This window comes from Lontra canadensis, unplaced genomic scaffold (genome assembly GCF_010015895.1).
Source record: "Lontra canadensis isolate GAN:19392208 unplaced genomic scaffold, GSC_riverotter_1.0 scaffold13, whole genome shotgun sequence".
NCBI lineage: Eukaryota > Metazoa > Chordata > Mammalia > Carnivora > Mustelidae > Lontra > Lontra canadensis.
Window position 1 is genome coordinate 372,389 of NW_022631007.1, and position 27,375 is coordinate 399,763.

Sequence of the window (27,375 nt, forward strand, 5' to 3'; positions counted from 1 at the left end):
GGAGGGGGGGGAGAAGTAGACTCCCCACCGAGCAGGGGACCCGACGTGGGGCTCAATCCCAGGACCCCAAGACCATAACCTGAGCTGAAGGCAGACACTGAACCAACTGAGCCACCCAGGTGCCCCGTGAGGGATCTGATTTAAACACTGTCTCCTCCCGTGTCTTCTGTTGAAGCTTCAAGCACATTGCCTAACCTTTTTGGTTGTTCATTTCCATTTCTGTAAATTTTTTTAAATTTATGTATTTGAGACAGAATGAGAGAGAGCATGAGAGGAGAGAAGTCAGTGGGAGAAGCAGACTTCCTCCTGAGCCGGGAGCCTGATGTGGGACTTGATCCCGGGACTTGAGGATCATGACCTGAGTCGAAGTTGCTTGACCAACTGAGCCACCCAGGCACCCCAACATTTCCATTTTTAAAAAGATATTTTGAAGAATATTCTGGCCCTTACAAAGATATGAGGATAATGAAGCTAATGTAATATTTCCCTTTGGCCTTATTTAGAAAGTGTGTTTTCTTGGATTATCATCATTATGTAGACACCAAAGCTACATGTTGAGTCATTTCCAGACTTAGGAAAATAATTTCTCATTCAGTCTTATGCCATTCCTTCTTTTTTTTTTTTTTTTTTTAAGATTTTATTTATTTATTTGACAGAGATCACAAGTAGGCAGAGAGGCAGGCAGAGGTGGGGGGGGGAAGCAGGCTCCCTGCTGAGCAGAGAGCCCAATGCAGGGCTCGATCCCAAGACCCCGAGATCATGACCTGAGCTGAAGGCAGAAGCCTCAACCCACTGAGCCACCCAGGCGCCCCTGCCATTCCTTCTTTATTCGCTGTCACATATTTATTGGTAGGAAAACCAACAGGTATTTTGGCCCTTGAATATAAAGTTATATTGAGAGATTTGGTTATTTTCTGTTTAAAAAATCAGTATTGTTTTTTAAATTTACTTGATGGGGGATATGTCATATTTTGTTCCCATTTATGGATAATGTGGGTCTTTTTTTTTTTTTTTAAGTTCTAAATATCTTGCTTCTTTTCATTTAGAGTCCAGATCTTTCAGAGATAGAAGACCAACTGTCAGTACCCTATGTTTGTGACACTTAGAGTCAACCATTAATGACTGACTTTGGCAAATGTCTTGCCTGTGTTAAGCTTTGTTGAAACAAAAAAGTTACTTGAAATACATTTTTCAGATCCAAACCATTAAACAGAAAAGAGGAGAGTGAGTCCCTCCTAAATTTTGATAATGTAAACATTTTTAAAACATATCTGTTACAAGGAAAGGACCACTAACTTTAAGGAGGGTATACCTAAAAATATATAGTTATATGTGACTTCTAATCTTGGAAATAAGCATTGAGGATGATAACTAATAGTCCAAATCATACTTCTCATAAATGACTTTCTGGTTTCTGCATGTGGTTTTTTTTGTTTTTTTTTTTAAGATTTTATTTATTTGACAGAGATCACAAGCAGGCAGAGAGGCAGGCAGAGGGTGGGGGAAGCAGGCTCCCCACGGAGCAGAGAGCCCAATGCGGGGCTCGATCCCAGGACCCTGGGATTATGACCTGAGCTGAAGGCAGAGGCTTTAACCCACTGAGCCACCCAGGCGCCCCTCTGCGTGTGTTACTGAACCCACTGTTTATCCAAGTCCAGCCGTTAATGAGCTGTATTAGAATATTAAACTTAGAGTTCTGTATTAAGTTCTTAAAAAAATAATTTCTTCAACTTGGATCATTGTAATTGCAGTCCTGTAGACCATGTAGGGCTCACTGATTATAGAAAGAGGTAGACAGTTCGAATCTAATTCTGCCATATACTCACGGTGTGAATTTGAGTCTGCTAAACCTCCCTGAATCTGTTTGCTCTTGCAATTTTGAGAATAAGGGGAGGTAATAATCCACAGTGATTGGTACATTAACATAAGCAAGGATTTGTTTATTACATGTCACCACCTATAAATAATTTCTAGAAAAGACAATCAATCTATAGTGGCAGAATGCTTATCCGTGGTTGCCTAGGATTGGGTGTGGGGTTTACTGAAAGAAGTGCTAGAGAACTTTTAAGAACGGTGGAAGAGGTCTATCTCTTGGTTGTGGTGGTGGCTAGTCAAGTGTGTAGATTTCTCAACATCGAAATATACACATAAAATGGGTATGCTTAAAATTTTATGCAAATTAACCTTGATAAAATTAACTTAAAAAAAAAAGATTTTATTTATTTATTTATTTATTTGAGAGGCAGAGGAAGGGGCAGAGGGAGAGGAAGAAGTAGACTCCCCACTGAGCAGGGAGCCCACTGTGGGGCTCAGTCCCAGGACCCTGGGATCACGACCTGAGCCAAAGACAGATGCTTAACCAACTGAGCCACCCAGGCGCCCCTAAAATTAACTTTTTAAAAAGATCTCTTAGATTAGTCTCTCAGTCACAACTAGGAGCTAAATAAAATAATTTCCAAGATTTTAAAGCCGCTGGGACTTTAATAATCATAGTTCCCTTATTTTACCAATGATAAAATTGAGGCTTGGGTTAGTAAATGACTTATCCTAGGTCATACAGTTATAGAAATGGCAAAACTGTGTTTTGAAACCATTTCTGGCTCCAGTCCAGGGTGTGTTCCACTTAATGTATTTGTGTAGTTACATATAAACCAGGTCTTTTCTGTTTTTTAACTTAGTAAACAGGTTTTTAATTCTGGATCGTGTATAGGTTTCATAGGGTCTATGAATTCTTTGAAATTATGTGTAAATTTTGTGGAAAAGAAATTATGAGCAAAACCATTTACGCTGGGGCACCTGGTGGCTCAGTGGGTTAAGCCTCTGCCTTCCGCTCAGGTCATGATCCCAGGGTCCTAGGATCGAGCCCCACATCGAGCTCTCTGCCTCTGCCTACTTGTGATCTCTGCCAAATAAATAAATAAATAAAATCTTTAAAAAAAAAAACAAAACAAACCATTTGCACTTGTCTGATTGAAGAAGTGTTAACCTCTGTTCTTGTGGTATTATCCTGTTATTTTTAATATGTTTAAGTTAAATAGTCTCCAATAGAGAATTCATAGATGAATTGCTTATCAGCCACTGAGCAGTTTGTGCTACTAGCTGGAGTTCCATATCAGCCACAGTCTCAGAAAGTATTAGTAAATCATAAGTTAAAAGAATTTTAGCAATTGGCTTAGGAATCTTTAGAGGTGATCTTTAAATAGAGAATGGGAGGAGGAGGAAACCTGCCATGGTTTACTCATAGTTTTATCAGTTATAAAATGAGGATAACAACCAGGTTATTCTGACCATTAGATGAAACCAGGTTTTAAAAAGTGTACCTGGGTGCCTGGGTGGCTCAGTCAGTTAAGTGTCTGACTCTTGGTTTTGGCTCAGGTCATGATAGGGTTGTGAGATCAAGCCCTGCATTGGGCTCCACATTGGGTATGTGAATTGTCACCCTCATGGTGCCTGGGTGGCTCAGTCGGGTAAACATATGTCTTTGGCTCAGGTCGTGATCCCAGGGTCCTGGGATCGATCCCTTAGTGGGGCTCCTGGCTCAGCAGGGAGCCTGCTTCTCCCTCTCCCCCCTGCTCATGCTCGCGCTTTCTCTCTCTCAAATAAATAAATAAATCTTTAAAAATAAACACATCTCCCTCTGCCCTGCTTGCGTACACATGCTTTCTCTTTCTCTCTCTCTCAAAAATACATACCTGTGTAAATAAAGTGTACAGTATAGTTCTGTTTCGTCTCTCATTCGCCCCACTCCCTCTTTCACTTCTCACACCCTTTTAGGAAGACCTCGATTTCTAGATTCTCATATTTTTGTGAAAGGTGTGCCTAAATGATCCTTGGGATTTAGAAGGAGAGTAAGATACATTTGGGGGTTTTATTACCATGAAAATCTAGTGAGATGCTGGAGTTATGCTTTGGAATTTTATTTAAGGATAATGTCCAAAGGGGCACCTGGGTGGCTCAGTGGGTTAAACCTCTGCCTTCGGCTCAGGTCATGATCTCTGGGTCCTGGGATCGAGTCCCGCATTGGGCTCTCTGCTCAGCGGGGAGCCTGTTCCTCCTCTCTCTCTCTCTCTCTCTGCCTGCCTCTCTGCCTATTTGTGATCTCTCTCTGTCAAATAAATAAAATCTTAAAAAAAAAAAAGGATAATGTCCAAAGTATTTCATCAGTTGTTAATATTAGTACAGGTGACCCTTGAACAAGGTGGGGGTTAGGGGTGCTGACCCCAATCCCTGCACACAGTCAAAAATCTGAACATGCAACTTTTTTTTTTTTTTAAGATTTTATTTGTTTATTTGACAGAGATCACAAGTAGGCAGAGAGGCAGGCAGAGAGAGAGGGGGAAGCAGGCTCCCTGCTGAGCAGAGAGCCCAATGCGGGACTCGATCCCAGGACCCCGAGATCATGACCCGAGCCGAAGGCAGCGGCTCAACCCACTGAGCCACCCAGGCACCCTGAACATGCAACTTTTGACTGCCCCAAAACTTACCTCCTAATCGCCTACTAGTGACTACTAACTTTATTGATAACAGTTGATTAACACCTGTTTTGTAGGTTATAAATATTACATACCAAATTCTTATCAAAGTAGAAGAAAATGTTAAGGCAAATTGTAAGGAAGAGAAAATATACTTAGAGTACTGTACTGTATCGAAGAAATCTGCATATGAGTGGACATGTGCTGTTCAAACCCATGTTCAAAAGTCATCTGTACTTATCAATATGTAACTGAAAATGTAAATATATTTTCCTTTTTTTTATTTTCCAAAATAACTAAACTTCTGCATGTATTATAAAATTACCTGTTGATATATGTGGGGGAGGTGTGCGTGTGTTAGTGTGCATTAGTGGCTATCACTAGCTAGATTATTCCCATGTGAACCATGATTTGACATAGGGAATTATGTCAAATGGTCTCACTGACTTTCTTATTAAAATTATGATCATTAACTATCTTGTAATCTCAATTAAGTTGAGAATTTCTCTTCAGTGGTATCATTCATGGTGCTAATTGTTTTTCAGATTCTGCTGAACTCATAGCAGTGACATTTCAATTTTTGTCTGAGATGTTTACATATTCCCCGTCTCTTGTCTAGGTCACAGGAAATGTTTGTTTGTTTGTTTTGTTTTTTGAAAGTCATCTTTAGATCAGACCTAATCTTTCAGGCAGGTGAGAAGCAACCTTAGCAAAGCAGTTAAGAGAACAGACTCTGTTGCCAGGCTGCCTGGGTTCAAATTTTGACTTTGGCACTTAAGTGTTAAATAAGTTCTCTGTTCCTCTGTAAAGTGAGGGTGGTGACAAGTATTTATTTGGGACGGTGTCTGACAGAGTAAACACTACATGTTAGCTCCCATTTTTATTTTCAGAAAAATTGTATTTATCCCATAACAAATTGGTATTCGGTGGGTTTAAACTAAGTCCTGCTATTAAGTTGGGAGCAAAATTCACCAGGGATAATGTAAAGGAGGGTTCTTATCCCAAGTATTTCCTGGCATCGAACTGCCCTCACTGCCTTCCCATTGCTAGAATGGCTACAGAACCCCTAGCTCTCTTGCAACCAAAGCCCCATGGAAGCTCATTTCCTGTAAGTAGCCTCAAAAGTTTGAGTATTAAAAAAAAAAAAAAAAAGTTGGAGTGTTGCTGGCAGCAGGTGGCCATGATCTTAGGTACCCAAGTTGTCACCAGGCATTGGCCTTTTAGGGTGTTCACATCACTCCATCCCTTTGCTGGAGTCAGGCGGGCTTTGGGAATGGAGTGTGTAGGGGCGGGGCCTGGTGTCCAGAAGCGATGATATGCTGGAGTGGGGGATACCGGTCCATCCTGCTGTTCACCTGGGGCTCCCCAGGGCAGCATGAGGATAGGAATTCCAGATACAAGTCTCAGGCTGGCACTAGTGGGGGCAATAGAGCTTACTGCTGGTGGTGTCCGGGAGACAGGACTTTAGGGAGAGTTGCATGAGTGTGACTAATCAAGACAGATGCTGTATTGCTGGGGGAGTGTCTGAAGCCCCTTTAGTTACTGGATTGTGGGTCATCCAAGGGACTGGGCAGGAAACCCAAAGCTGAAATTTTAGCCCTTGTTTCCACTGAGCTTTTAAGGTGATGTAATACTTGAAATAAACATACCCTGTCTTCTGGTGGGAATTACATTTCCAAAAATAATTTTAAGTTGAGGGCCTATGTGGAGCAGCCTGGAAAGTGCACGTGGTGGGTCAGTCCTGCTTTTGCTGTTGGGGGATAGGAAGGACTGCCCTGTTCATATTGTTGCTGTGGGAGCCTGTGTTTCCTTGAGGAGCATCACTGGAGGAAGCTACAAAGCACCTTCTGACAGATTACTCTAAGGCACTTAAGGAAGACTTGAGCTGCATGGTATTTCAGTCCATTTAGCAAAACGCCTTGTGGTTCATTCTGTCAAGCAAGTGAAATGATAAACATTAAACTAAAAGCTTATCATCAAGCTTCCATTTAGAGAAGGCTGCTGTTCAGCTTGGGTAGAGTGATGGTGAGTACACCTCATAGTCTGTCTTAACTTTTGTTCTTCAACAAAGACAGTTGTCCTCTCAGTTCCTCATCTTTCCGTATGGACGATTGTAAGGTTTTCATTCTGTCACACTAAAGTGTAGTGAGAACGTGTAAATGCCATGGGAAGCTGTAATTCCCATGGCAGTTCAAGAAGGCACTGGAATATGCAACTGCATACTTGGTGAATTGAGCAGGTTAATTCCTCTGAGTGTTAGCTCTTTCATCTAAAAGTGTAGTTGCCTTTTTTCTACCAATTCACCCTGTCTACCTATCTATTCCCCTTGGTTGGGGGAATTAAGTGAGAAAATATTGGGCATAGAGCTAGAAATCATGAGTTTGTTAGGACATTAGAACTAGAAATAGCAATGGTAATCATTTTTCTAGCCTATTATCTTATTTTCCAGAAGAGTAGTTAAGGAACTTAACCAAGGTCACAAGGCTGTTTGACAAGTATGGAGAATTATAGAAATGCTCGGGTTTTTTTGGAATGGTGTGATGCTTTAGTACAATAATGAAAGAATGTTCTCTCTGTGGCCCCTACATGAGTAAGTAATGAGTGATTCTCAAAAGGACTGAGTTAGAGTATGTATAAGAATCATTAGAAGGGGAGCATTCCCAAATTACATCGGTTTTCTGCTCCATGGAGGAGGATGCTGGAATTACTGCAGAAGGAGACCAGCAATGGGTGGAGACGGTATAAATTGTTTTCTTTCAGGAACTATTATAGGTATATGCTTTAAAAAAGTTTAAGCTATGCAGTAGATTTTATTGTATACAACAAAAAGTAAATTAGGGCACCTGGGTGGCTCAGTTGGTTGAGCCTCCAACTCTTGGTTTTGGCTCAGGTCATGACCTCAGTGTCTTGAGATTGGGTCTTGAGATTGAGCTCTGCATTAGGGTCTTCCTCCAGAGTTAGCTTGGATTCTTTCCCTCTCCCTCCCGCTCTGTTCCCTCCACCCCCCACCCCATGTGCTCACATGCTCTCTTGTGTGCTCTCGCTCTCAAATAAATCTTTAAAAAAAAAAAAGTAAATATCTCCTATAGGTTCCTACCTCAGCAGTAATTACAGTTTCTTGTTGTAGTTGTTACTGTTATGTGTCATTCTAGAAACATTGTATATGAATATATAAGAATACAGTTGTGTATATTAATGGATTATATATAAGGTTCTGTACTTTTTGTGTTTTTTTTATTTTGTATCAGCACATATAGAGCTATTTTTTAAAAAGGGCTACATAGTATTACAAATATAGATGTACCCATACATATTTAAAATTTCCTTTGGTAGATATTTACTATTTCAAGATTTTGCTTTTAAAACAATACAGCTGGGACACCTGGGTGGCTCAGTCGGTTAAGCCGCTGCCTTCGGCTCAGGTCACGATCCCAGGGTCCCTAGGATCAGAGTCCCACATCGGGCTCCTTGCTCAGCAGGGAGCCTGCTTCTCTCTCTGACTCTGCCTGCTTGTGCTCTGTCTCTCTCTCTTTCTCTGAGAAATAAATAAGTAAAATCTTTAAAACAAAACAAAACAATGCAATAGTAAACATCCTGGTGTATCTTCAGTACAGCTCAAGTATACTTGGATAAATTCCTAAACATGGAATTATTAAAGGATGTATGCATTTTAGATTTTATTTTTTAAAGATTTATTTATTTGACAGAGCAAGAGCACAAGCAGGGTGAGTGATAGGCAGCAGGAGAGGGAGAAGCAGGCTCCCCTCAGAGCAAAGGGAGCCCTATGTAGGACTCGATCCCAGGACCCCGGGGTCATGACCTGAGCCGAAGGCAGTTGCTTAACCAACTGAGCCACAGGCACCCTGCATTTTGGATTTTGATAGATTGGCTTAAGTGTATATATTTAGAAAAGCTCTCCTGGTATTTAGAAAAAAATATATTCCTTCTAAAGCAGAGTAAGACTTGGTTTGATTCTAATGAAATTCACATGTTTACTTTGTTGTTTTCACTTAAAGCCTGTGCCTACTGCACTGGCTCAGGTAGATAGAGAAAAAATCTATCAGTGGATCAATGAGCTGTCCAGTCCTGAGACGAGGGAAAATGCTTTGCTGGAGCTGAGTAAGAAGCGAGAATCTGTTCCTGATCTTGCACCCATGCTGTGGCATTCTTTTGGTACTATTGCAGCACTTTTACAGGTGGGTATATATCTGGGAGTTGCAGGTGAGTCCTGTTCACCACACTATCTCTCTGCCTTGGCTCAAATGATTTTGAAGTCTTGAGTAGAATGATTCTTTAAATGTTAGCATTTTAAGAATCTGTTTTAGAAAAGTGTAAGGTGCTTATTGCAATGCAGGTTAATAGATCTCACCCAAAAGATTTATTTAATCTGAGATTAAAAATCTGTGTTTTTAACAAGCAGCTGCTCCATTCTTAAGTCATTCTGATGCAGGCAGTCTGAGAACCACACTTTGAGAAACACAGCTTTAGGACTACTACAAGACATTTCTAGGTGACAAAGGAGAAAAGGTGGAAGGCAGAGTATAAGAACTGCAGAGTATATTCTGGTGAACAGAAATGTTAAGATATAACATCTATAGGATTAGAAGTAGGTATGCTTGTACATTAAAGAATAAATCCCTGAAATGTGGTTCTGACTGTAACGGTCATTGGTGAGGAATAAGTTGATACAGTATAATCCTAAAATACCAAGATAATGGCATAATCATCCTTTAAAGTATTGTCTAAAATTCCCAATAATTAATTTTTCAAATCTGTTATGTAAATTTGCATTCAGTTCCTACTTCATGTAGCCAAGAAACTAATCCTTTTAAAATTTATTTTTTATTTTTATTTTTTAAAGATTTTATTTATTTATTTGAGAGACAGAGAGTGAGAGAACATGAGAGGGCAGAGGGTGAGAGGGAGAAGCAGACTCCCTGCTGAGCAGGGAGCCCAATGTAGGACTCAATACCAGGACTTTGGGATCATGACCTGAGTTGAAGGCAGTCACTTAACCCAACTAAGCCACCCAGGTGCCTGAAACTAATCTCTTTTTTAACTAAAGTATAGTTAGCATACAATGTTCTGTTAGTTTCAGGTGTTCAACATAATGATTCAACAGTTGAACAATTCTGTACTCACTGCTTATCACAATAGGTATATTCTTAATCCCCAAAACTAATCTTTTTTATAGGAACATTTTCAATAACAGTTTTACAGTTAAAGTAAAAGGAATTGTATACAGCAAATCATCCCCTTTGGAGAGAGATTATACATATTCACTGCATATATTCCTATTCTTATCTCTCCCTTTTTGTAGTTGCTACCTGACCAAACTCAGACTGCTTTCTAAGTACTGTGGCTGATTTACCGACACTTACTATCTGACCAATTATCTAGTCATGGTAACTTAAAACAGGGTGTTAACAAAAAGAAGGGATTATGGGGCGCCTGGGTGGCTCAGTGGGTTAAAGCCTCTGCCTTCGGCTCGGGTCATGATAAGGGTCCTGGGATCGAGCCCCGCATTGGGCTCTCTGCTCAGCGGAGAGCTTGCTTCCCTCTCTTTCTCTCTCTGCCTGCCTCTCTGCCTACTTGTGATCTCTGTCTGTCAAATAAATAAATAAAATCTTTAAAAAAAAAAAAAGGGGGATTATAACAGCCACAGCCCCTCAAGCAAAGGCCTCCACAGATGCTGGATGTAAGAGGAAATATAGGTGACCACAGTTTCCTCCAGAGGAATCTTCTACTAGAGACCTACGTAGAAATGTCCCATAGTCTCAGGTATATTGTAATGAAAAGATAGCATTATTTATTTTTGCCTGGACTTTGATGATTCAGCTACAGGATATATGGAATTAAGGGTTGGGGTTTGTAGGGTTTTGCTTTAATACCATCAAAATTAATTGTGAAATAGTTATTCTTTATTCATCTGGTGCTGGTTTCCATTTTTTAGGAAATTGTAAATATTTATCCATCTATCAACCCACCCACTTTGACAGCACACCAGTCTAATAGAGTTTGCAATGCTCTGGCATTACTACAATGTGTGGCATCACACCCAGAAACCAGGTGAGTGCTTGGATGGAGGTTTGTATCAAATATGGTCTTTTTCTGATTGATGAGCGGAAGGACATGCCATAGGAGTAGGAAGCACGTGCATAGATGTGGATCTTGAGGATTCTTGTCTGCTTTTTTTTTTTCCCCTGGAGAATTTCTCTTCTCTAATTCACCAAGTTTTCGTGTAGTACCAGCATAGTATTGTTTATTAGTTCTAAGTTTTTTTTATTATGGTAAAATATATATGACAGAAACTTACCATTTCAGCCATCTTTAAGCATAGAGTTCAGTAGTAATAAATATATTTATAATGGGCAACTATCCCCACCATACATCTCCTTAACTCTTTTCATAGTGTAAAACTAAAACGGTACCCATTAAACCGTAATTGCCCATTCCTGTAGCCCCCTGTAACCATCATTCTACTTTGTGTCTCTTTGATTTTGACTACTCTACTACCTTAGTTAAATGGAATCCTTCAATATTTGTCTTTTTGTGCTTGGCTTATCTCATTTAGTGTAACATCCATGTTGTAACAGATGTCGGAATTTCCTTCCTCGTTAAGGCTGAATAATAATCATTGTCTCATTTACTTTTTACCCATCCATTCATAGCAATGAACTATTAAGGAGTGTTCATGGGGTCTGTGGCCAGCTCAGTCAGTGGAGCGTGTGATTCTTGATCTCAGGGTCATGAGTTCGAGCCCCACATTGGGGGTAGAGTTTACTATTAAAAAAATTAAAGTAAGAGTGATGTTCACATCTCAAGAAAGATCAGGCATGTAGGTTATTTCTTCCTCCTGAATCTGTGGTAGGCATCCCTATGTAAGGCACAGTGCATGGCATTTACTACCAGTTCAGTAAATATTTGACCCCAGTATTTTTTTCCCACTGAACCTAGTTTGGCTTCATAATCTTTCTTAACACAGGATCCTAGGCAATCTGGTAACAGATCAGAATTGGCATGCCAGTTGGCATGCTACATCTGATAAGAAAAGGGAAATCCTGATCAATAATCCTGTTTTGTGACCTTTATGGTTCTAAGGCATTTAACAGTCATCTTATTAAAGTCTTTTGTCTCTTTATCAATTATAAAATCTGAGTGCTAAGTTGGCACTGACATCACAGAATTTCAGAGAAGTTACTGTGAAAATTATTCTTAAGCACTTAAGGAAAATGCAAGAGTACTTTGAGTGTTAAAAAATTAAAGAGTTTGTTCTCCCACAAGATTAGATATCTATAAATAATACAAAGTAATAGATTGGTTCTATATTAGTTGCCTGAGATACTAGCTTCAGATTACAATGTTTTTAGAGGGGCACCTGTGTGGCTCAGTTGGTTAGGCCTCTAATTCTTGGTTTCAGCTCAGGTCTTGATCTTAGGGTCATGAGATCGAGCCCCAAGTTGGGTTCCACACTCAGCATGGAATCTGCTTGGGATTCTTTCCCTTCCCTCTCCCTCCCCTTCTGTTCCTCCCCCATTTGCATGTGTGCTCTCTTTCTCTAAAATAAGCAAATCTTTAAAATGTTTTTAGAATACTTAGTATATCAGAACTACTCTAACAAAAAAAGAACAGTGTGCATTGAAACATAGCAGATAGGGGCGCCTGGGTGGCTCAGTGGGTTAAAGCCTCTGCCTTCGGCTCCGGTCATGATCCTAGGGTGCTGGGATCGAGCCCCACATCGGGCTCTCTGCTCAGCGGGGAGCCTGCTTTCTCCTCTCTCTCTCTGCCTGCCTCTCTGCCTACTTGTGCTCTCTGTCAAATAAATAAATAAAATCTTAAAAAAAAAAAAAGAAACATAGCAGATAAATCTCATAATGGCTGCTTTGTTTCTTCATCTTGGTTTATAATGTTTTGTCTGACTTTACCTGTGAATATTATTATTCAGTCATAAATTAGGTGAGGGAAGGCACCTAGGAGATTCTCCTGGGCAGTTAATAGCATTTTTATGACCTACTTTTTAAAATCCACAGTTGGATATTTTATCAGTTTTTTAGGAACTTGGTACTAATTACAGGGAAAATGGTGTATTCTCTTAACCATAAACCTAGAGTAGATTTTTTTAACCGTGACATTGCCATTTTGAGCTAGATTTTGTGGTGGGAGGAAGGGGAGGAAAGGGGGCTCTCCTGTGCACTGTTGGATGTTTAGCAGCATTCCTGGCCTCTGCTCACTGGACGCCAGTAGCACCCCATTGGTTGTGACAACCAAAAATATCTCCAGACATTGTCACATGTACCCTGATGAGCAGAATCACCCCAGCTAAGAACCGCTGGTCTAACTAATGACCAACAACTCTTTTCTAGAGATTCCTTGGTTACGTGACATTACAGGCCCTAACAAATTAAACTGCCTGGAAATTGAATGTTCAGAATCCTTAGAAATGAACTCTGAGCTCTGATTGGGATTATGTTTTTCTTCCAGGTCAGCATTTCTTGCAGCACACATCCCACTTTTTTTGTACCCCTTTTTGCACACTGTCAGCAAAACACGGCCCTTTGAGTACCTTCGGCTAACCAGTCTTGGAGTTATTGGTAAGTTATTGGGGTGGTTTTGCAAGTCTGAAATCTTTGGTGTTTTGTTTTTTATAGCTTTTGTTCCCCAATTGTTCATTTTTGTCTTCGAGGTTGAGTCTATTTTCACTAATGAGGGCATAATAATAAATAGTAATAAATAATAAATATTTATTAAGTAATACAGTGGTTCTTACCAAGTACCCTTCTGAGTGTTGTTAATAAGGGTGTGAAGACCCAGCATTTGGGATTAAATTCAGCATATGTGTAGAAACGATTACTGGAATCATGGGGAGAATAAAGAACAAGCTGAAGTCAACAGAGTATTATTGCAAAAATAAGAATTTGAGTTGGGTTTTTTTTGGAGGGGGATGCCTGGGTGGCTCAGTCTGTTAAGTGTGCAACTCTTGATTTCAGCTCAGGTCATCATCTCGGGGTTGTGAGACTGAGCCCCTGTTGGGTTCTGTTCTGAGTGTGGTGCCGCTTGGGTTTCTCTCTTTGCCTCTCCCTCTGCACCTCTGACTTGAGCCCATGCACATTTTTTTTCAAAAAAAAAAAAAAAAAAGAATTTGTATTGGTTGTTTTGTTTCTTTCTGACTTTGAAGGTTTTGTCCTATAACTATAGATGTTCATCCTCTATTTCACCTCCTTAAATTGTTGCATGCCAAAGGTAATGTTTCCATGTATATTTACTATAGGAGATGTGTCTAAAGTACATTTTACTCAACAAAATAATATATTAGCTGTTTCAGATCTCAGACTCCCAGATAATAAAGAACTGTCTTTGGATTTATGAAAAATAAATACATTCAAGAAGGGTTTCTTTTTAAATTCCCTTCAGTGTCTTTTTCTCATAGTTTTTGCTCACATGCTGGCCAAACAGTAAGAACATCGATTGTATAAACTTTGGTTATTGTGTTTATGTTCAACCTGTTTTCATATCCCTATAATTATAAGCCATAGCTCAGGAAGTATACTGTAAGAGTTTAATACTTCTATCACTTCTCGACCTTTTGGTTAAGATCAAGTGTAATGTCTGTTCTTACCAGTTGAAAAGTTTAGTATTTCTGAGACATATTTCTCAGAAACATTTTATTGTACATTTAAGGAGTAGCTGCTATCTCGTACTCCACATGAATGTTACTGTTTTTTACATCCCCTCCAAAGTAGTAGTCTTAGTTAGAAACATTTTTCCCCAATATATTTTATAATTTTAAGTATAAAAATTTCTCATGTAGGATTTAAAACATGAACAAGCCAAAAGAAAACAGTTCTATCATTAATTCCGATTTAAATTGTCCTGGTTCTGCTGGTATTTTTGACCACAACAGGCAGATGATGCACTAGGAGATGTTAGGATAAAGTTAACTGTAGGGGGATAAAAAAGATATTTGTATGTATTGGAGAATGATGACTGCATTAACATCCATCACCACACATGGGCTGGCTCAGTTGACGGAGCATGGGACTCCTGATCTCGGGGCTGAGTTCACGTCCCACATTGGGCGTAGAGATTACTTAAAATCTTTAAAAAATTCAGCAGCACACATAGTTATACATTTTTTTTTCTTGTGATGAAAGCCTTTAAGATTTATCATCTTAACAACTTTCAAATATGCAATACAATATTGTTACTATAGTCACTGTATATTACATCTGCAGGGCTTCTTTGTAACCGAAGGTTTCATACTTTTTGACCACCCTTACCCATTCACCCATCCCCAGTTTTTTACTGAAAAAAATTCAGTGGAATTAATAAACCTCTAACCAGATAGACTGGGAGGAAAAAAAAGAAAACGCAAATTACAGGTTCCAGGAATGAAAAGGTACATGTTATAACAGACTGTATAGACATTAGAAGAATAATAAGGAGTACTGCTAATAACTCTAAGCCCATAAATTTGATGACTTAGGTGAAATGGACAAATTTTATGAAAGATTCAGTCTGCCAGACTATACTCAAGCGAAAATAGACAATCTGAATAGTTTTACATCTATTAATTTGTTTTTGTAGTTAAAAACCTTCCATCATAGAAAACTCCAGGCCCAAGTGATTTCACTGATGAAGTCTAACAAAAATTTAAAGCGGAAATAACCAATTCTACAAAACTTTTCCAGAACATAGAGACTTATAAACTCTTGATGAGGCTAGCATTAATTACTCTGAAATAAAACCAGAAAAAGACATAAGAAAACTATAGGGCTCTATCCCTCAAAAACATAGATTCAGAAATTCTCAACAAAATGTTAACAAATCAAGTCCAACAATATGTAAAAAGGATCATCATGATGAAGTGGGTTTATCCCAGGAATGCATGGTGGTTTAACTTTCAAAAGTCAGTCAATACAGGGGCACCTGGGTGGCTCAGTGGTTTAAGCCTCTGCCTTCGGCTCAGGTCATGATCTCGGGGTTCTGGGATCGGGCCCCGAGTCAGGCTCTCTGCTTGGCAGGGAGCCTGCTTCCCTCTCTCTCTCTGCCTGCCTCTCTGCCTACTTATGATCTCTCTCTGTCAAATAGATAAATTCTTTAAAAAAAAAAAAAAGTCAATACAGGGGTGTCTGGTTGACTCTGTTGCTAAAGTATGCAACTCTTGATCTCAGGGTTGTGAATTCAAGACCTACAGTGAATATAGAGATTATTTAAAAATCAAATCTTAAAAAAAAAATCAGTCAATATAGTTGGCCGTATAAACAGACTAAAGAAGAAACAATGTATAACCATTTCTTTAGTTTAAAAAATAAAAAGCCTTTGATGGTACTCAGCATCCATTTATGATAAAAACTCCAGCAAAGTAGAAATAGAGGGAACTTTCTCAACCCAAATAAGTTTAAAAAATAAATCCTACAGTTAAGATTACAGTTAATGTGAAAAACCAAGCGTTGTCCCCCCAAAATTGAGAACAAGGCAAAGATATTTATTCTCACTACTCCCGTTCAGTATCATCCTGGAAATCCTACCTGTTGCAATAAGGCAAGAGAAAAAAATAAAAGGCATACAAATTAGAAAAAATTAGATTGTTCATTTTCATGTGCTAGCTAAAACAGTCAGAAATTGAAAATTTAAAAACCTACCATTTGTGATAGCACCAAAACATAATGTAAGTCTTACAAAAGATGTGCAAGATCTATAACTAAAAAACTACAAGGCAATGATGAAAGAAGTCAAAGAAAACCTAAATAAATGCAGAGATATACCGTGTTCATTGATTGGTATATCAATGATTCAGTATTGTTGAGATGTCCGTTCTCCCCAGACTGGTTGTATAGGGTTAGGGCAATTCCAACAAAATCCCAGAACTTTTTTTTCATGGAAACTGATAGGCTCTTTCTGAAATTTACGTGGAGAGGCAAATGAACTAGAATATCCAGGGTTTCTTTTGTTTTGTTTTAAAAGATTTATTTATTTATTTTAGAGAGCATATGTGTGAGCCCGGGCAGGGGCAGAGGAAGAGGGGAAGCAGAGCCCAACATGGGGCTCAATCCCAGGACCCTGAGATCGTGACCTGAGCTAAAACCAAGAGTCGGTCTTTCAACAAACTGAGCCACCCTGGCGCCCCTAGAATACCAGTTTTTAAAAAGAAGGACAAAGCTGGAAGATGTATACTACCTAATTTCGAGACCTACTGGAAAACCAGTTTTCAAGACAGCATAGTATTGGAGAAAAGCTAGACTTCTAGATCAATGGAGCAGAACTGGGGAGTCCAGAAGTTGACCCATACAGATATGGTTAATTGATTTTTTTTTTTTAAGATTTTATTTATTTCTTTGGCAGACAGAGATCACAGGCAGGCAGAGAGAGAGGAAGGGAAGCTGACTCCCTGCCGAGCAGAGAGCCCGATGTGGGGCTTGATCCCAGGATCCTGGGATCATGACCTGAGCTGAAGGCAGAGGCTTTAACCCACTGAGCCACTCAGGTGCCCCGGTTAATTGATTTTTGACAGAGGTACAAAGACAGTTTAGTGGAGAAAGGATAGTCTTTTCAATAAATGGTGCTGGAACAATTAGATATCCATATGTAAAACAAGGAACCATGATCTATACCTTGTACTGTATATAAAATTAGAGTGGGAGCACCTGGGTGGCTCAGTCATTAAGTGGCTGCGTTCGGCTCAGGTCATGATCCCAGGGTCCTGGGTTCGAGCCCTACATCGGGCTCCCTGCTCGGCGGGAAGCCGGCTTCTCCTTCTCCCATTCCCTCTGCTTGTGTTCCCTCTCTCACTGTTTCTCTCTGTCAAATAAATAAAATCTTTAAAAAAAAAATTAACTCAGAATGGATTTTAGACCTACATGTAAAGTTAAAATGAAATAGTAATTGGACACCTGCTTTAGGGCATATTAGTGAATTACGGTATATGCTGTTTGCTGTGGCGTTTAAAGATGTAGCATTTGTAGATTGCCAGTTCTTGTTAAATGATACTCCTTTCTCTTCTAAAGTGATTGATTTTGGTTATTACAGATCTGATTAATCTAGGCCTTTTTGTATAAAAGCTAGTTGATACATTGGGCAGCTTGGGAACCAGTCATTTGTTTAATGGGGCTCTGCTTCCGTATGTACAGAATGGAGAAATTAACACTGAACTGTGTCTGTTGCCTGGTCAATGGCGTCAGGTTAAAACTCAACAGAATAGAATCGGAATGAATTTTAAAAACCATTTGTTCCAATTCTTATTTTATAGATAAACAGAGGCCTGTAAAGAGATGGTAACTCTTACAAATTTAGGCAAACTAGTTGTAGAACTAGGATTAGAGTGTGTGTGTATGTTATTTGGGTATATCCTATCATGTGTGCACTTCTTCAAGAAAGTAATAGTTAAACAACCAAGAAGCAATGTTTGTTTATGTCCGAATATCCTTTTCTACTGATAGAAAATTCTTCTCTCTTACCTAAAATAAATGGAGAATAGATGGTGATATTATTATGTGGTTGTCTACCAAGAGTGATAGAAAAATGATTTAGAGGGCTGACCTGCTGCTAACTCTGTGATGGACCAAACTTGGTACCTGATCTTTGAAATGCTGACCGATACATTTCAGTCAATGTGTGCTTTCTCTTCCTTTTCTTTTTTTTTTTTTCTTTTTAATATCAGTTTGAATCGGATTCTCTGGCATGAACCCCAGTTTGTATTCTCTGTTATTTAAGTTCCACAACCAGCTGGATGAACCCTACAAAGTTCATTTTCATTAAAAACCCTGACTCTGAAACAATTTTGTTTGTCCATATTTTCTTTAGGGGCCCTAGTGAAAACAGATGAGCAGGAAGTAATCAACTTTTTATTGACAACAGAAATTATCCCTTTGTGTTTGCGCATTATGGAATCTGGAAGTGAACTTTCCAAAACGGTATGTGCTTTTCAACTTAGATTCTGTATTGTGTTGGCTCTTGGACTGCTTCATGGTCCTAGGATCATTTTCTGTGTCCCTTAGGCTTCTTGAAACTTCTATGTATTTATTTTCTTTTAGATAAAAATTGTTTAAAAATGTTCATTTAAAAACCCCAACCCTTAAGAGGAATATAAAGTTAAACACTGAATTTCTCCCTTTTCTCTGAACCCACTTTTCCAAAGGTGTATTATTCTGGACATTTTTTTTTTTAATATCTTTGAGAGACAGAGTGCATACACGCGTGAGAGAGCATGAGCAGCAGGTGAGAGGGAGAAGCAGGCTCCCCACTGAGCAGAGAGCCTGACACAGGGCTTGATCGCAGGATCATGACCTGAGCCAAAGGCAGACACTTACAAGACTGAACCACCCAGGCGCTCATTATTCCAGACTTTTTTTTTTTTTTTAAGACCTTTTATTTATTTGACAGAGAGATCACAAGTAGGCAGATTCCCTCTGCCCAAGCACACTGGCATACTATTTTTTTTTTTTTTAGAATTTTTTTTTTTTATAAACCTATTTTTATCCCCAGGGGTACAGGTCTGTGAATCACACTGGCGTACTTTTAAATCAAGTGTTTTACCTCTGAATATTTTCTGCCCACTGTACCAGTCTGGGGTATATGTGTTAGAGAGGTATCTATACCTCTGTATTCATTCTTCTGCTTAAACACATAAAGGGTAAGTGATGGTTGGATCTATATGTGTGCTTCTCTCATTCTTCCTTAATTTTAGGGGGTTTTGTTAATTTCAGTGGATTTCTGGGGCAGATTCAGAATGGATACAACTGTACTCTGTCATCTTATATTAGTGGTTGCCTGTGAATAGGTTTTTCAAGTTGGCTTCTTATAGATGGGGTAGAAAAAGAACCCTTTCTTTTGTGGCATCTCTCCTTTTTTCAGGAGCCCCGTTCTTTTTTTTTTTTTTTTTTTTTTTAAAGATTTTATTTATTTATTTGACAGAGATCACAAGCAGGCAGAGAGGCAGGCAGAGAGAGAGGAAGGGAAGCAGGCTCCCCGCTGAGCAGAGAGCCTGATGCAGGGCTCCATCCCAGGACCCTGGGATCATGACCCGAGCTGAAGACAGAGGTTTAATCCACTGAGCCACCCAGGCACCCCTGGGAGCCCCATTCTAATGATCCCTGTTTACCTTCTTTGTGCATTACTGGAGTTAATCCATTCTGAGTGCATATAGGTTCCCATTAGCTTATATGGCATATCCTGCTTGGTATGGTGAATAGCTCCTGGCTTGTCTTCCTTTGCTCCATGGAGGCAGACACCTTACCACGTTTGCTTTTTTTTTTTTTTTTTTTTTTTAAGATTTTTTTAATTTATTTATGAGAGAGAGAGAGAGAGCGAGCACAGGCAGACAGAATGGCAGAGGCAGAGGGAGAAGCAGGCTCCCTGCAGAGCAAGGAGCCCGATGTGGGACTCGATCCCAGGACGCTGGGATCATGACCTGAGCCGAAGGCAGCTGCTTAACCAACTGAGCCACCCAGGCGTCCCCCACGTTTGCTTTTTATGTACAATACTTAGTCTAACACTTTGCTCTAGTAGGCGCTCCCTAAAGCAGAGGGTCTCAATTAGGGATGTGTGGAATGATCACCTGTGAAGTGTTTTTTGTTTTTTGAGGGGAGAGTGGGTACGGGGGCAGTGGGGAGCAGGGGGAAAGAATCTTATACCTGGGTGGCTCATTTGGTTAAGCAACTGCCTTCAGCTCGGGTCATGATCCTGGAGTTCCGGGATCAAATCCCGCATCAGGTTTCCTACTTGGCAGAGAGTCTGCCTCTCCCTCTGACCTCCCCCTTCTCATACTCGCTCGCTCTTTCTCTCTCTCTCATTCTCTCAAATAATAAAATCTTAAAAAAAAGAATCTTAAGCAGGCTCCATGCCCAGTGCAGAGCTCAACGCGGGACTTGATCTCACAACCCTGAAATCATGACCTGAGCTGAAATCAAGAGTCCGACACTCAACTGGCTAAGCCACCCTGGCACCCCAGTGAAGGGTTTTAAAACCGGACATGCCCAGGCCCCACATCTCTGACCTACTGAGTCATTCTCTATGGTAATAAAATCTGGACATTGGTGTGTTTTGTTTTTTTTTTTTTAAGATTTTATTACTTATTTGATAGAAATCACAAGTAGGCAGAGAGAGAGGGGAAGCAGGCTCCCTGCTGAGCAGAGAGCCTGATGCGGGGCTCGATCCCAGGACCCTGAGATCTTGTCCTGAGCCGTAGGCAGAGGCTTAACCCACTGAGGCACCCAGGCGCCCCTGGACATTGGTGTTTTTTAAAAACTCCCCCCCCCCAGGTGAGAGTATGATATAACCATTTTGGGAGACCATCTGGCAGTATCCACCATCAGCATAATCCTATGCTGTGGCCCAGCAGTCCCACTCTTGGGTGTATGGCCAAGAGAAAGGAGTTCTTTGTACATCACAGTATGTAGAAGAATGTTTATAACAGCATTATTCATAAAAGATAAATTGTAGTATAGCCACAAAATCAACTCCACAGTAATGAGGAAGAATACTGATATAGGCAGGATAGTTGGTGCTCATGGGGATGCTCACAGAGATAGTTGATGCTTATATATTGAGCAAGAGCAGCCACCACATGCATGAATTCGTACTGTATGATTCCATTTAAGTGAAAGTCAAGAATGGGCAAAACCGCTCAGTGAGGATCCATCTGAATAGTGTTTACTTCTCAGGGAAGGGTTTATGGTGGTTTTTTTTGTTTTGTTTTGGTTTGGTTTAAGATTTATTTGAGAGAGAACATGCTCAAGCAGGAGAAGGGACAGAGAGGGAGGGCAAAGCAGACTCCCCATTCAGCGCAGAGCCTGATGTGAGGCTCCATCCCAAGACCCTGAGATCATGACCTGAGCCAAATTTGGACACTTAACTGACTGAGTCACCATGGCACCCTCTCAGGGAAGGGTATTGACTGAGAAAAGGCACAACGGAATCTCCTGGAGTGCTGGAAATCTTTTGTATTTTAATCTGCTTGTGGTTCCTAAATGTGCATTAAGGTACACTGAAGAGGGGTGCCTGGGTGGCTCAGTGGGTTAAAGCCTCTGCCTTCGGCTTAGGTCATGATCCCAGGATTCTGGGATTGGGCCCCACATCAGGCTCTCTGCTTAGAGGGAAGCCTGCTTCCCTTCCTCTCTCTCCGCCTGCCTCTCTGGCTACTTGTGATCTCTGTCTGTCAAATAAATAAATTAAATCTTTAAAAAAAATAATACACTGAAGATAGTGCACTTCAAGCACTGTACACATTTTACTGTGTGTATTTCCTCTCGTTCCCATGACAAATGCCCACGCTTGGTGGTTAAAACAACACAAATTTGTTCTCTTAGAGTTCTGCAACTTAAAAATTATCAATCAGTTTCACCAAGCTAAAGTCAGAGTGTTGGTAGGGCAATATTCCTTCTGGAGCCTCTAGGAGAGCATCCCTTTCTTAGCTTTTTCCAGCTTCGAGAATTACATTCTTTGGCTCACGCTCTCCTCCTCCATCTTCAAAGCCAGCAGTGTAACGTGTTCAGATCTCTTTGTGCTCTGTCATATCGCTTTCTCCTATGTGATCAAATCTCCCTCCACCTCCCTCTTACAAGGACACTTGAAATTGTGTTTAAGGCCCTCCTGGATAATCGAGAATGATTCATCTCCCCGAGACCTTCTTTTTTTTTTTTTTTTTTAATCTCTACACTGAAGATAGGACTCAAACTTACAACCCTGGGATCAAGAGTCATGTGCTCTTCCAACTGAGCCAGCCAGGCAACCCTGTCCCCAAGATCCTTAATCACTTTTTCAGAGTCCCTTTTTCTGTAGAAGGTAGCATTCACCGACTTTGGTTATTGGGACCTGGATATCTCTGGGGGCCATTATTTAGCTCAACCACAATTTTATACCCAAGTAAAATAGTAAAATAAAACAGTTGCCACAGCTGGTTCTGATGAGCAGCCAAGGAAGGGAGTCATTAAAATAATTGTTTAACTTGAATTAAGCTAGTATTTTTTAGTCCCTTCTGTGCAAGAGTTACTTGAATTTAAATTGAGGATATTCTTATGTGTGTATACAGGTAATTTTTTAAAATCAACCTGTAATGTTTGTTTCAGAGGTATAGGACTGTGATTCATCAGTCTTACATAATTCACAGCACTCACAATAGCACATACCCTCCCCAGTGCCCATCACCCAGCCACCCCATCCCTCCCACCCTCTCCCCTCCAGCCACCCTTAGTTTTTGTTTCCTGAGATAAAGAGTGTCCTATGGTTTGTCTCCCTCTCTGGTTTTGTCTTGTTTCCATTTTTCCTCTCTTCCCCTGTGATCCTCTGCCTTGTTTCCCAAATTCCACCTATCAGTGAGATCATACGATAATTGTCTTTCTCTGACTTACTTCACTTTGTATAATACCCTCTAGTTCCATCCACGTCGTTGGAAAAGGCCAGATAAAATTGCGGATATTCTTTACTATTGTTGGAATAGTGTTAGAAGGGAGGCTTCAAAATCTTAATTTTTAAAGATCTTTTAGGAGTAGAAAAAGCCTGGAGCCCCTGGGTGGCTCGATCAGTTAAGCGTCTTGATCCCAGCTCAGGTCTCAATCTCCGAGTCATGAGTTCAGGTGATGCACTGGGCTCTATACTGGGCATGGAGCCTACTTCAAAAAAAAAAAAAAAAAAAAAAGTAGGCAAAGCTCTGATTACCTCATTTGGAAGAGATGAGGCACAGCTGAATTTCTAAACTTATCTTTGTTCATGGAAAAAAAGAAAAAGCTCTGTATTCAGAGGAGGTTTGGACCTCAACTCTACAACTTAGAGGTTTTGTCACTTGGGACCTTAACCTGACAAGTTATTAATTAGCGCTTATGCCTGGCACACAGTGTTTGGTAACTGAAAAAGTATCTACATTTTAAAGAATTTCATAATTACCCAGAACCTACTCTTTTATGTAAAAAGAGAGTAACAGTGGTACCTACCTCATAGGTTTATTGTGAAAATGAGGCAGGGGCACCTGGGTGGCTCAGTTGGTTAAGTGTCTGCCTTCCGCTCAGGTCATGATCCTGGGGTCCTGGGATCGAGTCCTGCATTGGGCTCCCTGCTCAGCAAATAACCTGTTTCTCCCTTTCCCTCTGCCTACTGCTCCCCCTGCTGTGATGTGCTTTGTCAAATAAATAAATAAAATCTTAAAAAAAAAAAAAGGCATGTTATACCTTTAGGAAATACCTTGGCACACAGTAAATATTCACTATGGTAATGTGTTTATTATTAATTTTGTTTAAACTGTGCATTACACATATGGTTGGGGTCTCTGCTTAATTTTCTGCTTCACAATTCTTCCTGGACAATGAATCGACCATTGGAAGACAAGTCTGAGCAACGTTTTGGACTCCTTAATTTTTGTTTTTACTCCAGGTTGCCACATTTATCCTCCAGAAAATCCTCTTAGATGACACAGGTTTGGCATATATATGTCAGACATACGAGCGTTTCTCCCACGTTGCCATGATCCTGGTGAGTTCTTTCATCTAACCCCCTTGAAGTTACTTGTGATCACACAGCTTAGTCCCTTTGCAGCCGACACTGAACAGCTTCTTGGAACCTTGTGTGACGATTCTTAAAATATCTGATCTCTGATGTCAACTGGGATTATTTTGTGTCTGTGTGTTTTTTCCTACCCCAACCCTTTCTGGGGGAAAACAGGGTAAGATGGTCCTGCAGCTCTCCAAAGAGCCTTCTGCCCGTCTGCTGAAGCACGTAGTGAGGTGTTACCTGCGACTCTCAGATAACCCCAGGTAAACATTTATAGGATTTCTAGGACTTTGGGGAAATGCCCTGGTGAATAGTTGCCTCATCTCATGGCATAGCTCCTATATCTTTAGGGTTGGGAAGGGATATAACGATAATTAGTCTGGCAGAACTTGATTAAATCCTTTTAAAATCTGAAGTGCTAAATTTAAAAATCCATCAGAGTTTTGGGGATGCCTGGCTGGCCCAGTAGAGCATGTGACTCTTGATCTCGGAGTCGCAAGTTCAAGCTCCACGCTGGGTACAGAGCGTACTTTAAAAAAAACCCATCAGAGTTTTCTCTCTGTCACTCTGTACCCTCCTTGGAATTCCAGAGAGTCCAGACAGTTCCCAGGGAACCTTATGATACATTACTCCTGTGGTTTGAGCTCTCTGTTGCTGCCCCAGGTGGTCAGGATGATAAGTATATTTTCAAAGATCTCGTAAGAAAGGAATAGAGCCCAGAGGGCACTTGAATTATATTTTCAGTTCTCTCTTTGATTCCTGTAAAGTCGTTGAGCTAATTATTTTATCTCCCTATGTTCATAATCTTTCTGTCAGAAATCATACATTGTAGATACAGTGCATTTTAGAAGTGTTTGACCTTTTGCTTTGTAAATCCATAATTCATGCTGAAAGCCACTTGCTTAGGTTCTGCTAAACCACATAATGGGGCAATTTCTGTGTTCCTAGGAGTGGGGATAACTCGATTTAATGTGAGCTCAGCCTTCTGCCCCTGAGGTTATTCAAGCCCGAGCTGTTTCTTCATCATTTTTTCCTGTTCTTCAGTGGTTCCTGTTTTCTTCAGTTTGAAAATATGTTTCTTTAAACTAGTCTGAGTACAAAAGCTATAACTATTTAAAACAGTTTTATAAACCATTAGCATTTATCTTTTGGAGGTTTTAGATTTTACTTTCCACTGGTCATCTTTTAAAGAAAGTGAAACATTTGAAAGTTCATCTGATAGTGTTGCCACCATAGATTTGTTTTTACATCTCATCTCTTATTAAGCATTTTAATTATAAAACTGAAGCAGGGGTGTCTGGTGGGCTCAGTCAGTAGAGCATGCGATTCTTGATTTCGGAATCATGCATTTGAGCCCCACATTGGACGTAGAACTTACTTTTTTAAAAAAGGAAAGAGAAAAAGAAACTGAGGCAGTTTTTAGAAAGACACAAAATCATATTAATTTAGAATTAAAGTTCACTAATTTATCATACTGTGAGTTGGGTCATCTCCCCTATTCATGTACTGATTTTGGAACTGTTTCATTTATTATAACCCATCGATTTTTACCATGAGCATATTGACATTATTTAATGGAATAAATCAGTGAATTGAACTGTTGCACCATTTCATTCCATTTTGCTGTGTCTTGGAATTCCACATTGAGCCATCATCCTGAAAATGTTCACAGGTGACAAACCCTGGAGATCTGAGCCCATTGCTAATACAAGTTATAAGGAATTTTAATGGATTCCTAAGATAACTTGACTGAACCTCATATTCCCGGGATTCTGTATATTTATATCTAAGAAAGGGCTTTTTCCCTGTCCCCCAAATGTGGGTTTATTTGCTGGTCTCCCTGGTTGGCTTGTTTGTCTCTGATGTAGGGCACGTGAAGCGCTCAGGCAGTGCCTCCCTGACCAGCTGAAGGACACGACCTTCGCCCAGGTGCTAAAAGATGACACCACCACGAAACGCTGGCTTGCACAACTGGTGAAGAACCTGCAAGAGGGCCAGGTCACCGATCCCCGGGGCATCCCCCTGCCCCCTCAGTGATCCTCCCCCACCCCCTCCTACCACTCCCCCAAGTTGGGGAAGGGAGGGGGAACCCGCGAGGAAAACAGCTCAGGTTTTACCGCTGACCAGGAATAGACAACCTCAATGCTGAACTGCACTGGAGAAGAGGGCGAGGTCACCCCGCTGGGGTGAACGGGCTGCCATCTTGGGCTGCCTCCGGGACCCGGGCTCCCTCCGCTACTCCCAGGAGATGGGCTCCTGACACAGCAGTCTGCCACCACAGCTCCAGGAGGGTGTCAACACCAGCAAATGCTGTGTCTGCAGCGTGCCCGCGATGGCCCTTCTCCCCGACCCGTACTAGCCACTGGCGGGGAGGGGGACGTGGCGGTGGTAGCACGCTAGGCATGCCGAACGCCTGGGACCAAGCCGTGTGGTGGTCTTCTATTTTGCCTTCCTGGAAGACTCAAGACGTGTCTCTTCATCCTCTCTCTCAGTATTTGTTTACTTTGGTCTCTTGTTTTTGATGTCAGAGAGAGGTGTGTTTAGTGGACACGAGCTGTAATACTCAGCAGAACTTTGTCATTTGGCACTGTTTACAAGTCTGTTAGCTGCATAAGCTTAATAAAAAATTGGTCTGGGCATTACATCCCCTCTAGCAGGCCAACAGCTGCGTGAACTGTGGGGAGGAACGGGAGGCAAGGAAAGGATAAAGCCAAAGGACAGCAGGACCCCATCGCCTCTTTCCCTTCCCTTTCCGTCCTTCTGCCCCCAGTTCCAGACGCCACAAGGACCCTAACCTTGTTTCTGGCTCTAGCTGCTAGCTTTTCCAAATCTCAGTGCTTTTCCCTTTTCCACATCCCTCCTATTAAACTTCCAACAGATGTCTTAATTCATCAGGCTGTCCTGGAAGGGTATTGTACTGGGGGAGGCGAGGTGGCTTGGGCCTCACCTTCAATTCCAGTCCTCAGAGAGGTTTCCTGGGTAACTTTTAAAGGGGAAGATGCCTGGGGACCAAGATGACAGCTGCTTGATCCCATTCTTTAGTATGAATTTCTGCAGCTCCATCTGTGTTCATGATTGTACTTGAAGTGGTATTAGCTGAATGAGTTCATCTTACTCAGATTTAAGACAGAGGGCGGAACTCTGCTTCTTCACTGTCTTTTTTTTTTTTTTTTTTCCCCCAACACATTCCCTATTGGTCTATGGGAATTACAGGGTTGCCACTAAAGTACTTCCACTAGTTCATATTGAGTCAGCGAAACCCCCTTCCTTCTTTGGAGCTCCAGATGACTTCACAATCCAGAGACTTGAATCTGTAATGCAGTGTAAACTGCCTTGCTTTCCCGCAGTCCTTCCCTCTGCCAACACCTGCTCTCTCTCTCTCATCCCCACCTCCAGTCAAAGATGGGATTATTAATCCAACTCTAGA

General features: G+C 40.8%; 1 protein-coding gene and 1 pseudogene across 2 annotated transcripts in view; both read left to right on the forward strand.

The window, feature by feature from the left end:
- Positions 1-27,073, forward strand: part of CNOT9 (CCR4-NOT transcription complex subunit 9) — a 31,556-nt gene extending 4,483 nt beyond the window's left edge. Inside the window, exons 2-8 of one of the 2 annotated variants that reach the window (XM_032857212.1) lie at positions 8,489-8,668; positions 10,426-10,541; positions 12,954-13,063; positions 18,273-18,382; positions 23,832-23,930; positions 24,120-24,211; positions 25,817-27,073. In XM_032857212.1, the coding sequence (XP_032713103.1) occupies positions 8,489-8,668; positions 10,426-10,541; positions 12,954-13,063; positions 18,273-18,382; positions 23,832-23,930; positions 24,120-24,211; positions 25,817-25,985 (876 nt within the window). In that variant the 3' untranslated portion in view covers positions 25,986-27,073. Of the gene's footprint in view, positions 1-8,488; positions 8,669-10,425; positions 10,542-12,953; positions 13,064-18,272; positions 18,383-23,831; positions 23,931-24,119; positions 24,212-24,896 lie in introns of both variants that reach the window. The other variant, XM_032857213.1, reaches the window with a different exon arrangement.
- Positions 14,040-14,175, forward strand: LOC116867983 (annotated as a pseudogene).
- Positions 27,074-27,375: the final 302 nt, after the last annotated feature.